Below are 15,307 nucleotides of genomic sequence, written 5' to 3' on the forward strand. Positions count from 1 at the left end.
TAAGTTTGTGGTTTACAATGTTTGAGGGAACTCAAAATCAAAGAGAATAACTTTACCCGTTGCAGTCGGCGAGACTAAACCCAAGGAAGAAAACCACTAGCCCCTAATTTATCAAACCCTTCTTCTGTATCAAAGAGGTACAAAATACTATTACTCTGTTTGTTCATTCTTTGATGTTATTTGGTAATGGGTTTTTGATAATTGGACTAGATGTTGATTTTTTTTTTTTTTTGAATTGTTTGCTGGTTGAGATTTTTATAGAACCACACCATTTTTGTAATTTCTAAATTGGTATTTGGGAAAGTGATATAAATATGTTACAAAGGGATGTGCTTAAGAAAATTTTTTGAATTTCGTACTATAGACCTTAAGGAAAAGACAAGTTGATAAGTAATCTGGTTTTGTTTACAATGATCAATGAGGAAGAAGCTTAATAAAAAATTAAAGAAAAAAACAAAGCTCTTCCACGCATGTGCAATCCAAGCACAGACCCATGTATTTGTATGGATTGGCTGACATTCAAAACGTCAATTGAGGCCAAACTTTTGTAGGATTTGCATTGCAAAGGTCCCAGGAGTAATTATATATTTTATTTTGAATCCATAGTGTTTGATAAAATGCTTGAAAGAAAATTTATAAATATTATTTCCAACTTGACAATTCTATTAGTCATATTTGTTTGTTCTGTATTTTGTTGGGGATTAGACACAGTTAAATTGGGAAAAGTTTATTAAAGCACTTGCATATACTTAGCTTGCGTTCATTTTTTCCCCATGTTATATGCTAAGTAATCGGTGTTGTTTGGTTCTCAAGGATTGGTTGGTCTCATTGTGTTTTGTTTATTGTTGCTCATGCCAATCTTGGTTCTATGGTGTATCAACCTGTGAAAAAAATTAACATAGCTACGGGTAAGAAAGTTTTTATTATTTTTAAGTGAACAATTTGACAGCAGATTTTGCATTAAGGATTATTTGACAGCAATTTTTTAAAATAATCACCACTATCTATTCATATTCTATATGCCCTACTTAATGACAAAAACTCAGTTGCCAAAAATTTAAAATAAATAAATAAATAAATAAACAAAGAGAACCACAAAAGTACAAATTAAGAACTAAGTGGGCAAAAAAAAAATTTATGTGGTCTTTTCATTGTTTGAAGGTTACCTTAGAATCTATATAAACTTTTAATCTCTTTGTATGAAAACCTGTCTGCTTCTTGGTATTAAAAAAAAAATTGTTAAATATGTTTTACAAGTACACCTTTATAAAAAATGTTGAACCATGTCTAGCACAACCAACTACTTACTTTTTTCATTTCATTGTACCATTGTTTGGGTATCATGGCCCGAGAGAGCCTTGACAAAATCAAATTGTGTTTTTAGCTTTGCCTACACATGAATCACTAAGCGAACTTGATATTACTATAGTTAAACTATTATTGAAGATGCTTGATAAGATCAATGCCTTGGTTAGATATTTCATATGACAAGGGATAGGTTCAAGCAAGGGCGGAGGGAGGGGGGGGCGAGGGGGGGCAGGTGCCCCCCTGAAATTTCAATTTTTTTTTACTAGGAAATACCATATTTGCCCCCCCTACCAAAAAAAAAAAAAAAAAAAAAAAAAATGCTAGAAGGGAAAAGTAACGTGACTTAATTGAGTTCCTTTTTTTTTTTTTTTGGACAGAAGTGATAAAACCTTTCCTGCTTTCCTAGTAGTAGTAGACTTCTACCCCTAGAAGTAGTACAATTCTAATGATCTCTATAACAACTTTGCTACACCTACCCGGATTAGAAGTCAGTAGAACTCTGAAAAAAAAAAAAGTATATATAATGCAAACAAGGCACGCCTCCCATCACAACGAAAAAATTTCTTTTCAATCCAGTTTCTTTGTTTGGATCTCAGAATTGCTGTGCAGTTTTTAAAAGCATTCAAGTTGGGTTTTTAAGTTACATTCAAATATTTATAGGTATGCATACTCTTAATACTTTTGCTTTGATTTATTTTTTTTTTTTTTTAAAGAATCAAATTATATGTTTAAACTGTTTATATTTAGATGAATCTCTTAATTTGACTATTCTTAACCATAAATTTATAATTCAAATTATATGTTTAAACTATTTGTATTTATAATGATCTCCTCATTTGATTATTCTTAATCATAGATTGTAATTTTTTTTTCTTTATTTTAATGATATGACATATATATTTGTAGTTAATTGAGATTATGGAGAATCTTGATCATAATAATGAGTCCGGATCAAATCCTAAACGAACTCGTATCGAAGTGGATGTTGCAAATCTTCCCACGGATCTTGGTTTAAGAATAAAAATTTGTAACTATCATCCTAATGAAAGAGATCAAATTAGAAAGCATTATCTACAAAATAAACCTTGTCAACCAGTTGATCATGATTTTCCAATCTTGTCTTTTAATCTTGCCCCCCCTGACCTAAATTCCTGGCTCCGCCACTGGGTTCAAGGAGTCTAATATGCACAAAGGATGCTTGCGGTTAATGGTTCATAACCAATCAATAATTGGGAACAAAATATGGATATTTGCTGTGAGGTTTTTGCTATAATTGTAGGTGATTTTAGTAATAAAAATACCCACCATTTATGGTATAATATATTTACAACAATTTTCAAAACCACTTTACACAAAAGTTTTTAGCATTATCCGCGCATTGCGTGAGCAACTCCCTCTAAAACACTACCGCATTGAATTTCACTATCAATCCATCTCTATTGCTTCTGTCCGAAGAAGTGCAAATCTGGTTGTAGGGATTGCCACAAAATGATCCAAATTCGTTTGGGGAGTTCAACCCACCACTCTAATCCAGGCTCCCTGATTGTTAGTGAGGCAGCCAAAAATCCACTAACTGGAAATGGACAAGACCCAAAACTCACAACCACACATTGAACAATTTGATATTCAACGCTAAAGAAAATAATAAAGAAAAGAATGGATTGTTTTAAGACTTAAGAACTTGCTCACCCAATAATGCTTCTGGTTAATGAGAATTTATCTGACAAAGATTCTGGCAGCTAATCGGAGCTCCTTTTCTTTTACTGTTGCTTATGCTTCTTCGCAACAGTGATACCACTTCTTCGCACTATATATAAAGCCATAGAGAAACATAAAAATGTCAAACTATCTCCCGGAAGACGTGATTGTTGAAATTCTTTTACAATTACCTGCAAAGTCAGTTCTGAAGTTCAGGTGTGTATGCAAGACACAGTGGTCTATGATATCAAGCCGTCGCTTCGTAACCCGCTACCTGGCTTGCAACAACCAGCACCGACCATCTTACCTTCTCTTTCGTCATCATGATCATAAGGAACGTTTTACTCTGCACCCTTCTAATGATCCATTCCCTTGCAGCAACCCAGCCATATATCCTCTTCCCCTTTTAAAGGGGATGAAATACAAGAGAAAAGAAGTTTCTCTGAATACCCTTCAAATTTCACTGAATTGCATTGCCCATACAAGCACAAATGTACCTTTTACTCATACTTCAACATAGTCAGTTCAGTTAATGGATTGATTTGTCTCGCCAATAATTATACCGTTGATGGTGCCTATTATCTCTGGAACCCTTCTATTGATAGATTAGTCTTACTTCCGTATCCAAACATTAGGCAAAAGTCTCATGATCAATATACGTTTTCTCTTGGGTTTGGATATCACGCTCCAACTATTGATTACAAATTGGTCAAATTTGTGTACTTTGATGATATTGTTCCACCTGTGGTTGAAATTTATACCCTTCACACTGGCGTGTGGCACTTTGTTATCGGCCCTGACCCTCAATACATTGTTGGGAATACATCAGTATTTGTGAATGGGGCACTCCACTGATTAGCCCGCACCCCAGGCAAGACAATATTTTTTTTAAATTTGATTTTGTCATTTTGATTTGGAGGATGAGGTTTTTCATGAAGTTCTTCTACCTAAGATTTTAGAGGAAAGCTGTCCAAGAAAGAAATTGACTATTGCAGCACTTGATGGATTACTTGCTATACACGGAAGCCAATTAGAAAGTTCTAGCGACGGTGGATTCTAGTGGCTACGCGCAATTCTCGTGGAGACTTGCTTTTGTACAAACCAATTAGTCAAAGAACTTGGGAAATTTACATTCATGGCCTTTTAAATTCTTTCTATTTGGATAATTATGTAGAAAGCCTGGAACTATTGGATGCAATAGAGAGTTTAATAACAAGAACAATGAGGAAGGCAAGATATACTATACCAATTTGCCTTTGTTGTCTTGGCAATTGGCATTGACCCAAGTTTCAGTGTTAGCCGCACCCTTTGACAATGTTGCTGTGACTAATCTGTTTGTTTTTCTTTTCTTTTCTTTTTTTGCTACTGTAGACTTTTTTTTACAAATTCCAATTAAGAGCTATTTAGATTTTTTTTTTTTTTTTTTTTTTTTTTTTTGAGAAGAGCTATTTAGATTAATTTGTTTGTTTTCCAAATAATTTTTTTAGAACTTTATAATGATTTTTTATATCTCGATTATTTTCCATTTCAATTGGAAGAAAGATAAACATTAAATAAAAACTAAAAACTAACCACAAAAAATTGTTAAATTGGTAAAAAGCATAAATTTTCTATATTTTTTAAGAATTAAAAATGAACAGAAGGTGTAACAAATCCAAGAAGAGAAATATAAGTTCTGCAACATAGGACCAAAATCTTCCACTTGCATTTTTCAATTTCTTCGTACTCTCAGATTGCATGAAAAGAGATTAAACTCCATTAGTATTTTATACAAAAAAGAGTCAAAAAGACCAACAATTATGAGACATAGAAATAGAAAAATGCCAAAAATAATAATAATATAAGTAAACAAATTACATAATGAGCAAAAAAACCAATGGCTGATACTTGATATCCCATGTAAGAGGAGAGAAGTATATTTAACATCATAATATTTTATTTTTTTGAATGACCCATTGATCATATGTGTCTATGATGGCACTACAAAGAATTGGGGCTATCCTGAAATTTTTAAACCATGGCTATAACCCCAAAAAGAGCTGGTATAAACCAAAATGCCCTATTCCATTGTTTTTTTTTTTTTCCTGACGCTTTGTACGACTATCCAACAAGTGTGACAATAGGTCCCAATGGTTTTGAAACCATATCCCAACGCTTTTTTAGAAGTGTCGGGATATCCTTCAACAACACTTGATGGATTACTTGCTATAAACGGAGGCCAATTAGAATGTTTTGGCAACAGTGGATGGGTGGTGAAAGATTATTGTGTATGGGTGATGAAAGAGTATGGAGTTGTGGAATGACAAAACTATATACTATTAATGTTGGTGAAAGATTTAGAAGGGTGGAAGATTAAAAAAAAAAATGGTAACATTCTAGCGGCTACGCATGATTCTTGTGGAGACTTACTTTTGTATGAACCAATTAATCAAAGAATTTGGGAAATTTACATTCATGGCCTTCAAATTCTTTCTATTTAAATAATTACATAGAAAGCCTAGAACTATTGGATGCAACGGACAGAGTTTAATAACAAAAAAAATCAGGAAGGCAAGATAAATGATGCCAATTTTCCTTAGTTGTCTTGGCATTGACCCAAGTTTCAGTGTTAGCCGCACCCTTCTACAATATTTCTGTGACCAATTTGTTTGTTTTCTTTTTCTTTTTCTTTTTTTCTTATTGTAGACTCTTTTTTGTATATTCTAATTAAGAGCTATTTAGATTAATTTGTTGGTTTTCCAAATAATTTTTTATCTCTATCATTTTCCATTTCAATTGGAAGAATGATAAACATTTGCTATATTGAGTTAGAATGTTTAAAGAATAAAAACAAAAAACTATCCCAAAAAAAAAATTAATTGGTAAAGAGTGTAGAATTTTTCTATTTCTGAAGAATTTACAATCAACAGTAAGGTGTAACAAATCCAAGAAGAAATATAAGTTCTTAGAAGTCAAAATAAAAATAAATTAATTATAAAAAAAAAAAGGAGAAATCCAAACCATGGGACCAAAAACTTCCACTTGCTTATTTCAATTAATTTCTTTACTATAAATGGTGTGTCTTTGCGTTAGAACATCTTTCCCTCTCTCTTGTGTGTATTTGTTTCTAAAAATAAAAAATAAAAAAATCCTTACTATAGTAATCTCAGATTGCATGAAAAAATTAAACATCCACTTGTATTTTCTACAAAAAGAGTCAAAGACCAATAAATAGATGTGGCAAAGAATGCAGGTCATATATCATAGGTGACCCAAAATGCAAGTCACTAGCTTCTCTGATCGCTCGTCCAATTCCCCGAACGACAAAAGTTCCAACAAGAGCACACTCATGTGAACCCATTCAACATACACTAGTAATGTCAGTCATCCGACATAAGATCCCTCAGAATGAGCACTCTTAAGAGTCAACATATTAATGGAAACTCTACAGCATCACTTCAAGATATCTTCCCTCCAATTATGGGAATAAATCCTAATAATCTCGCTACTATTACTCCCATGCCTTCCATCAAGCAACAATTATGGAAAGAAGAGGAAATCATGGGGAGGTAGTCAACCCAAGACTCTTATATAAACTCTTAGCCTTTTCCACTCCAAGGTATGAGACACAAACCCTAAACTATTGCCATTGAGCTTAGTTGGGGGTTCATGTAAGTCTCTAACTTATGGATCAAAGAAGCTTAGGCAAGCACCCCACCGGTGCCATCTAAAGCATTCTTTATTCTTTCGAGTCTTCCAACACTCCTAAACAAAAGAGTGTCTCGCTGATTTTCTGTGTATGATCAATAGTGTAAATTGATTTTAGCTGATAATAGATATATATTATTCCAACTTTCTATTTTGAAATAGAGATAATGGTTTAACATGTACACTTTTACATGCACTCTTTCATAATTTATTGGTTGGAGAGTTGAAAAAGTAGGAAGATAGAAAATGGAGAGGGGATGAAAAGTGGGAGGAAATAAAATATTTTAGTTTCCCTCATTTGTTTTTAGTTGGAAGAGTGAAAAAATTGGAGGATAAAAAAAAAACCATTTTATCATGTTCAAAAGAAAAATGAGATAATAGAAAATGTAATTTTTATGAACTTACTCTTATACCCTTATTACATTTTTTATACAAGATAGAATATCTACTCTAGCCTAATCTAAGTGTATATGTATGTGAAACTCTCTCCTGGAGATTTGAACCCCGGCCCTTGCCCCCCACACCCCACAAGCATTTATACTTGTAGAGTGACCACCGCACCAAGGGGAAGTGGTGGTCCCTTATTACATAATATACCAGAAACAATTTTTTTGAAGTACATAAAATATTGTTTTTAGGAAATATATACGAAATAATTTGATACATGCATTATAAAAGTGACACAACACAACTATTATTTTAACTTCTTCCTCTATCTCTTCCATTTTTCACCATCAACCAAACAACTACAAACATCATTTTCTCTCTACTTTTCTCTCTATAATTTTCTATCCTCCCTTTAATCATTCCAACCAACAAAGCCTAAAACTAAGCACTGCATAACATAAACCACATGAGTTAATATCACAAAGCGAATATAGTCAAAGGTGCAAGAAAATGGTTTCTCTTTAATTCAGTTTTTAGAAAAATATTTTGATCAAACTCTTAATTATTTACTAGCCTTATCACAAGCACTTTGCTTGTGCGATGAGGTTTTTTTTTGGGTCTAGTGTCATTTTTTTTTTTTTTTGGAATAAGTTTGTGTTTGAAACCATGGATTAGTAGGAAAGTGTCCTATTTTGTAAGCATTTTAAGTAGAGTTGGAGATATATTTTTACAGGGTTGTCTTCAACTTTTTTTTTTCTTGTTACACGTAAAGTTTATGGGTTTTTTAAACCACATAAAAGTCCAGTCCAAAAAGAAAAATATTCTTATAAATGGTATAAATATATGATGTACAAAAGAAAAAAAAAAAGAGTTATTGTACGACATTCAAAGTTTTCAAACCATGTAAAAAAAACCCCTAAAATTTGAATCAACAAACCATGCCTAAAATTATGGAGTTAAATTATTTAGAGAACTAAGAACTTTCAAGTTTTAGCACAAGGGTATAGGCTTAGGTTAGGGAGACCACTAAGTGGGTGACACACCCCAATTAAGGCTATCAAAATCATTATACACACAGAGACCTCATGCAGGAGAGCATGAAATCTTGTCATGTTGCATTTAGTTATTTTTACCTCTTTTTATTAAGTTTTTTTTTTACTGTAACCAAATAGATCATAATAACTTCTTTTTACTATTATAGAAAATATGGACTACTCTTGACAATTAGACTAAAAGTTGTTCTCTACAGAATGGACTACCTTTTAAAAATAAACCAAACCTTATGAAAAGTTCAAGCCCAATTATTATCTTACATAATATGACCCAAGTCTAACCCTTCATAAATCAAAGCCAAAACTGTTAACCACGTACAAGCTCTCTTCCTTCTCCCCTATGTATAGATGATACTTCTAGAAAGTTTCACTCTCATGAATCATTTCTTCATTTTTTTTTTTATCAAGTTCAATACCTTAGCATTTCATTGTAGGATGCGAACTGCTAAGGTATTGCAACAATAAGCAACATTGATACTATAAGTTGGTATTACACTTTGTGCGTGCTTTGTGAAAGGAATGTCAAACCATAATCAAGATCATTTTGGTACTCACATTAACTACATACTCTTCAAATATTTATAATATATTCATCTCATTATAACTATATAAATTGCAAACTACTTCAAATACAAGATTCACATTGAAGTTTTTGATGCAATTGACAAAACAACTTTTGTGATATTTAATCGAGATGCCAAGAAAATCCTAAATAAATCTATAAGAGATTTTGCTAAAAAACAAACTGAGGTAAAACTTATTTAAATTATTAAATTATTGTAAAACTATTGATATTGGAGAGAAATCCCACATGATTTAAAGAAAATTTTAGGGAAAAAAAAAAGGATTTTCCTACTTCAAAAAATAAGGAATGGTTTTGAAAATTTACACAGTTGCTAAGAATTTTTATGCACCTTCAAATGAAAGGTATGGAAGAAAAAAAAATACAATCCAATATGCTATATTAATCCTTTTGCTACACTATTCCAAGATTCACAAAAAAAAAAAAAAAAAAATTACAAAAAACTATCACATCACTGAAATATAATATGAATGCAAATACTTACAGAAAATCTTAGCGACAACAAATCTTCAAGTCCAAACTTTGTAAAATCCAGTCAAGAATCTTCCAATGTCAATTCATTAGTGATTAACACAAATGATGCAATAAAAAGAAAAAGTGATGAAAGCTCAAAAATTGAAAAAATAGGAACGAATTAAACTTCAAACATTGAAGATGAAGAAACAAATGATGATAACATACCCTCAACAAGCTTTACAAACGTCACCGTACCGCAATTATGTGAGGTCCAAGGACTAAGGAGTCTTAACCGAGGAATAATCTTCATAACCCAAGTTAAGGAGGGTAAAAAAATTCCAAAAACTCCACCAACCAAAGGAAAGTAAAGGAATTTTAGACAACTGAAATCCCTTAAAGGCTTAAGGAGAGAAGAAGATATGGCAACGAGGACAAAGATGGTGGGAGGAAGCTTCCTGAAGGATATACTTCCAACCTCCACATTCAATACCCTCCACCAACCTTATCAACTGCATTAATGTGGAAATGACCCCTGAACAATAACTTCACTGCTAGCATCTCCTTCTACCACATTCATCAATGCCTTAATCGGACAAGTATCCTGAGAAATGTCTGAGGACGTACAAGTGGAGGCTGAGATCATGGAGAAAGGCTATAAAAGGAAGGGAATCCATCAGAAAAAAGGATGAAAATTTCTGGAACCAATAGAACAAGAAAGAGAACAATGAATAGCTTGGTGTAAAACTTGAACTATATATATATACAAGAAATTGATCCTCGGACTTGCCCGAGGTCAGTATCCCCAATTGTTGTTTAAGCTACGCCTATCTGTTACTCTGGACTCTTCGGCCTTAAACTTGACCTTAGTTTAGAATTGCACTTGAATTATTTTCTCACTCTTTTTAAAAATTCTATTGCTTGGGCCTAATTCGAAGGACAAGGTACATTAGGTCTACCAGGAGAACTGCTAACGTGGTCTTCCTTGACCTCCCAACCAATCAAATGATGTTATTTATGCAAATGTGACATCATCTGGTAATTTTTATATTTTATTCCTTGTGCTAATTAGGAAGCTCATACATACATTTGCATAGATGATATCATCTTATTAGTTAAGAAGGACCACATCAGCAATCCTTCTAGTGTAAATAATAATTTCTCGTTGTTGAGAGGTGGGTTTGCGTTTTTAAGGGTCGTTAGTGTTTTTTGTGGTTGAGACATCTAAGTTTGTCTTTTGGTTGAGGAATCTACATTTTTTTTTTTTTTTTGTGGTGGTAGTGATGCTTTTTTTTTTTGGTTTATGGAATTTGGGTTTGTGTTTGTGAAAGAGAAGGTGAGTTTGTGCTTGGTGGTGGTAGGGTGCATTTGTGAACTATGAAGGAAAATGTGGTGTAGCTTGGGGAAGAAAATTTTAAAAAAAAATTATTTATATTTGGAGAGAAGAAAAAAAAAATACATTTAAATAAAGTAGAGAAATAAATATTGAGGATGATGTATGCGTGTGTTTGTTAAAGTAGAGTTTGTTGGTTAATTTAACTAAAATGCTATTGAGTTTGATGCGAATGCTCTTACATGTATCTACCCTTTCACATCTTGATGGTCTCATACTCGTAGAGTCTACCTCACGTAAGAGGATGAATGCATATATCAAATATATGCTAGACTTTCTCATGGAGAGAGAGAGAGTGTGCAACCAAAGTGATAGAGAGGGTGAGTATTTTTTGGCATTTTTAAATATTAAATATGAAACAAATCATTAAATGTTATTTAAAATAATTTTATTATAGAGATTCAAGTTTAATTTTATTATAGAGACCATCGCGCACCTTTGGCGTGATGGTTATTCTACAAGTATAAGTGTTTGTAGGGTGTGAGGGCTAAAGGCTGGGGTTCAAGTCTTTAAGAATGAGACTCACACACATATACACTTAGATTAGGATATAGTAGAATTTCTACTTTGTATTAAAATAAAAGATAGAAATTTATCTACTAATTAATGAAGACTAGCTTACAACTCCATGCATATGCATGGATACACTTAAAAATATATAATAAGATGCATAATATAATTCTTATATATAAAAAATTTAAATACTATTGATAGTCATTTTTATATTTTATTAACTCTTTAAAAAATTTTGTAAGGATATTATTAGGTATAAAATATAAATTGTCCGTATTTTTTTAAATTATTGTGAAACACTTTTCTTTTTTACAATTCATTTATTCTAGACTCTTTGGTTTTTGTACTTAATAACTCACTTGAATGAATATTTATGATGTGGTCCAAATTTGATTCTAAAATTAAGAAATAAAATTATTTAAGAATAAATAATTAAGAACACATGTTACAAAATTAAAACTCTAATTTGGAATTCTAATTTGAGTTTCTCTCAGCTTCACATATATATATATATACACACACACACACACATATATATATATATATATATATTCCAATCATAATCCAAAAATGTAATATTCATATACTTGATTCATAAACATTGTTAGAAATAATCAAAATTATTATAATTGCAAATTCATTGAAAATAGCCTCCATACCTGAAAATGTCAAAATTGCCCTTGAACTACAAAACACCATTGGAAGACCCAAAATCACCAAATTACCCCCTAAAACATCAAAAATACATTCAAAATCTAAAACAACTACAACACACTTACAAGACCCTCATCTTTGCCCAAAATAATTAGAAATCGATTCGAAGAAACAGAACCAATGTGAATTAAAAGAAATAACAAGAATAAATCCTAATGATCAAGAGAATCCGAGTGCTATTGTGTGAAAATTAGAAACCCTAGAATACAAGAGATTGGAATGGATGATGTCAACACCACCAAAAGAGGCTATGGTGGTGTTCATGGAGGAAGGTCATTGTTTGGATTTTAATTTTTTGAAATATAGTTTTTTTTAGAGTGATTTTTTGTATCCGGATGTAATCTTTTAATTGTAAAACAATGACATGGTATGATAACTTTGGAGCTATAAAAATGGACTTTTATGCCAAGTCTTTATTGAATTTAATCTCTTTAGGAAAAATGATTTGATTCGGCTGGATACAAGGACGGCAATATGACATAGGGAGTATGAGTGGTTCTTGAACCATAATTCTTTCTTAAGACGTGGTAGACTATAAGTGGTTAGCTATTACTTTTATGTGAAAACACCATTTTTTTTTCTTCACTACTTACCATCTATCATGCCACAATTGTGAAAAGGTTATGACAAAAAGAGCTGTGGTACTAGATTTTCTTGATCATAGGTAGTACACAATAATTTAACCCTATCAGCAATCCAAGTCCAAGTCCAACATACAAAATTTCACACAAAAAGTTGGTTTACGTGCATGCACTACAAAATTTATGTGGTTCGGCAATATGCCTACATCCACATGCAAGTGGCAGGAAAAAAAATTTCCACTATAAAATAATTAAATTACAATAATAGCACACATACACTCTCACAATACCCAAACTCCAAATACATCATTGGCTCTCTTTCTCACATACAAATTGATACAAAACACACACACACACACATAAGGAGGGGTTCAAGTTATACTCTCTTTTTGTTGAGAATCGGGTTCAAGTTATACTTGGTATAACTTTAAACACCACTTGATATTATTTAATTGAATGCAAATTTTGACAAATCCACTTTTAGATTACATTATCTTTATATATTTTTCATGCTTGCAAAATTTCAATGTAATCAAAGATCAATAACCATGACATCAATCAATTATTTAAGTTCAAGTTTTTGTAGTTCAAAATAATGCATAAAGATAGATCAAATGGTAATGGGTAAATCGCAAATTACACCCCTGAAGTTTGAAAATATTTGAATTTTACACCCTAGAGTTTCAAATTTTAGAATTTACCACCTGATGTTTGAGAGTATTTGTATTCTATACCTTGACGTTTTGGAATTTGGATTTTACCTCCTAAAGTTTAGGGGTGTTTGAATTTTACATTCTAAAACTCTAAAACTTTAGGGTATAAAATTCAAATACACTAAAACTTTAGGAAATAAAATTTAAATAATCTTAAATTTTAGAGGGTATAATGTTTCAACTTTCAATAGTTATGCGGCTAGTGGGCTTGCTTTGCATTAATCCTTAAACTTGGTTTTACCTGAATCCAAGCAGAATTGGCCCACCTAACAAGGACCGAATGCTCAAGCCACACGCAACACTCACACTATAAATACAAAAAAAAAAGTACAAAAACCCTATATTTTGCCCCGTTTAAATACCATTGAAAATAAAAATTATTTCACTATTCAGCATTTTTTTTTCTACTATTTATAAATTTCACTGCATTTTTTGATACTATTCATTACCTTATTATATTATTTCATCTAACTTTTATTTTTCTTTCAGTAATAAGTTCAGTTTCAGCAAAATAAACTGTATCTAAACATATACGAATTCCCTTACTAAACCTAAGACAAAAAAAAAAAGATGAAGTCAATCACAAAAGTTAACAACAATCATCGTCATCGGGATGAAACAGGGGCAGAAGAACCCATAGAGAAACTCCCAGATGCTATGCTGTTGGAGATCCTTTATCGACTCCCTTGTTGCCGACGTGCTGTCCAATTCAAATCCGTCTCCAAACGCTGGCTCTCAGTTATTTCCAATCCTTACTTTATTTGCCGCTTCATGGATCACCACCGCCATTATTTTTGTAAGTTTACTCATGTGTTCCAAAATACTATCGACCTCAATGTAAATACATATATCCGACTTGTTTCATATGATCATAATGATAACCCTTCGTTCAAATTTGACCCTCGTGTCGGACTCGAGTTTCTCGACTTTCTTCCTGTTCTAAGTTTACATTATCCAGTTTGCATTCAGGCATCGTTCAACGACTTGTTGCTGGTATGCACCCAAGTTCCAACAGCCTCGTTTTATGAGTACTACATCTGCAATCCGTTTACCAAACACTGGCTCAAGCTCCCTCCAATTCCAACTGACGGGACCAGGACAAGGGTTATGATCGGCTTTTTATGCGATCCCTATATATGTGACAGTGACAGTGACAGTGACAGAGAACAGGGATGTATTACCAATGCTCACTACAGATTTATGGTAGTACGCATTCTTTGTCCTAAAGAAAATACTACTCAAATCCAAACCCAACTACAGGTGCAGATCTTTTGTTCTGAGACTAATGAATGGTGCAACTTAGTCGTTTCATCACCACGGAAGTTGAATTTCAATCCCTTCATGCCTATATCTTGTCACGCAGGTCTTATTGCCTGCAATGGGATGCTGCATTGGGTTTGTGTGAAAGATAAAGAAATCAAAGGCTTTGTGGTGTTCAATCCATTCAATGATTCAAAACAATGCCATAATATCCATCCACCCATCGACCTTTCACTTAGACACTATGTCTCTCTTGGGGTGTTCCGATGGCGTCTTCGAATATTCCAGCTTATTTCTTTCTACCCTCACAATTTTTATGCTGGCAGTTTCTCTTTATGGGAACTTGAGGATTACAGTAATGCGGGTACATGGTGCATGAAACGAAAAGTTTACTTCAGCGACATGGTTTTCGGAGACTTTCTTGAGAGTGCAAAGAATATCTATGGTCTAGATTATGTTGATGAGAGAGCAAAGATGATGCTCTATAGGGATATGACTTTCTTAGCTTTCCACCCAAATGATTGCGACAGTGTATTCTTAGATTATGGAAATTCCGTTCAATTGTGCAACCTACGGACGGGGGTGATGAAAAGGGTTTATTACAGGTCTCCTGTGAGATCGCAATTCCAACTTGTGCAACCACCATGGCCAACACCAGTTCCTCCACTCCCATTGAATGCCCCTTCATATCAAACTCAAAACTCAAAGTGGGATTTTCTGGCTTCAAGGGACCATTTTTAAAATCCAAGTCATGTTGAGGAAGCCAAAGCAAACAAGAATTTGTATCCCAAACAATTTGATATACCACAAGTCGTGACATTGGAGGGTGCATAGTTGTACTAACTCTTCAGTTGAGACTATGAGTCCAGTCTAGCTCCATATTTAGGTAAGTCAAAGGGGCAGTGTTGTTCCATGTGAATTTCGCAGTGAAACAAGACTGGGAGTTGATTCGGGATTTCCAAGAT

At 32.9% G+C, this 15,307-nt stretch overlaps 1 protein-coding gene and 1 long non-coding RNA gene across 2 annotated transcripts; one reads left to right on the forward strand and one right to left on the reverse strand.

Annotated features, from left to right (window-relative positions):
- Nucleotides 1-2,557: 2,557 nt before the first annotated feature.
- LOC142626110 (uncharacterized) lies at nucleotides 2,558-4,398 on the reverse strand. The gene is made up of 2 exons (XR_012842455.1): nucleotides 3,198-4,398; nucleotides 2,558-3,115 (listed from the first exon to the last, which is right to left on the reverse strand). It is a non-coding gene; the product is annotated as an uncharacterized LOC142626110 (long non-coding RNA).
- Nucleotides 4,399-13,652: 9,254 nt separating this feature from the next.
- Nucleotides 13,653-15,083, forward strand: LOC142624871 (putative F-box/kelch-repeat protein At1g15680). Its single transcript, XM_075798603.1, has one exon. The coding sequence runs from the start codon at nucleotides 13,653-13,655 to the stop codon at nucleotides 15,081-15,083; it is 1,431 nt and encodes a 476-aa protein (XP_075654718.1).
- The last annotated feature ends 224 nt before the right edge of the window (nucleotides 15,084-15,307 follow it).

Source organism: Castanea sativa, chromosome 2 (genome assembly GCF_040712315.1).
Source record: "Castanea sativa cultivar Marrone di Chiusa Pesio chromosome 2, ASM4071231v1".
NCBI classification, from domain to species: Eukaryota; Viridiplantae; Streptophyta; class Magnoliopsida; order Fagales; family Fagaceae; genus Castanea; species Castanea sativa.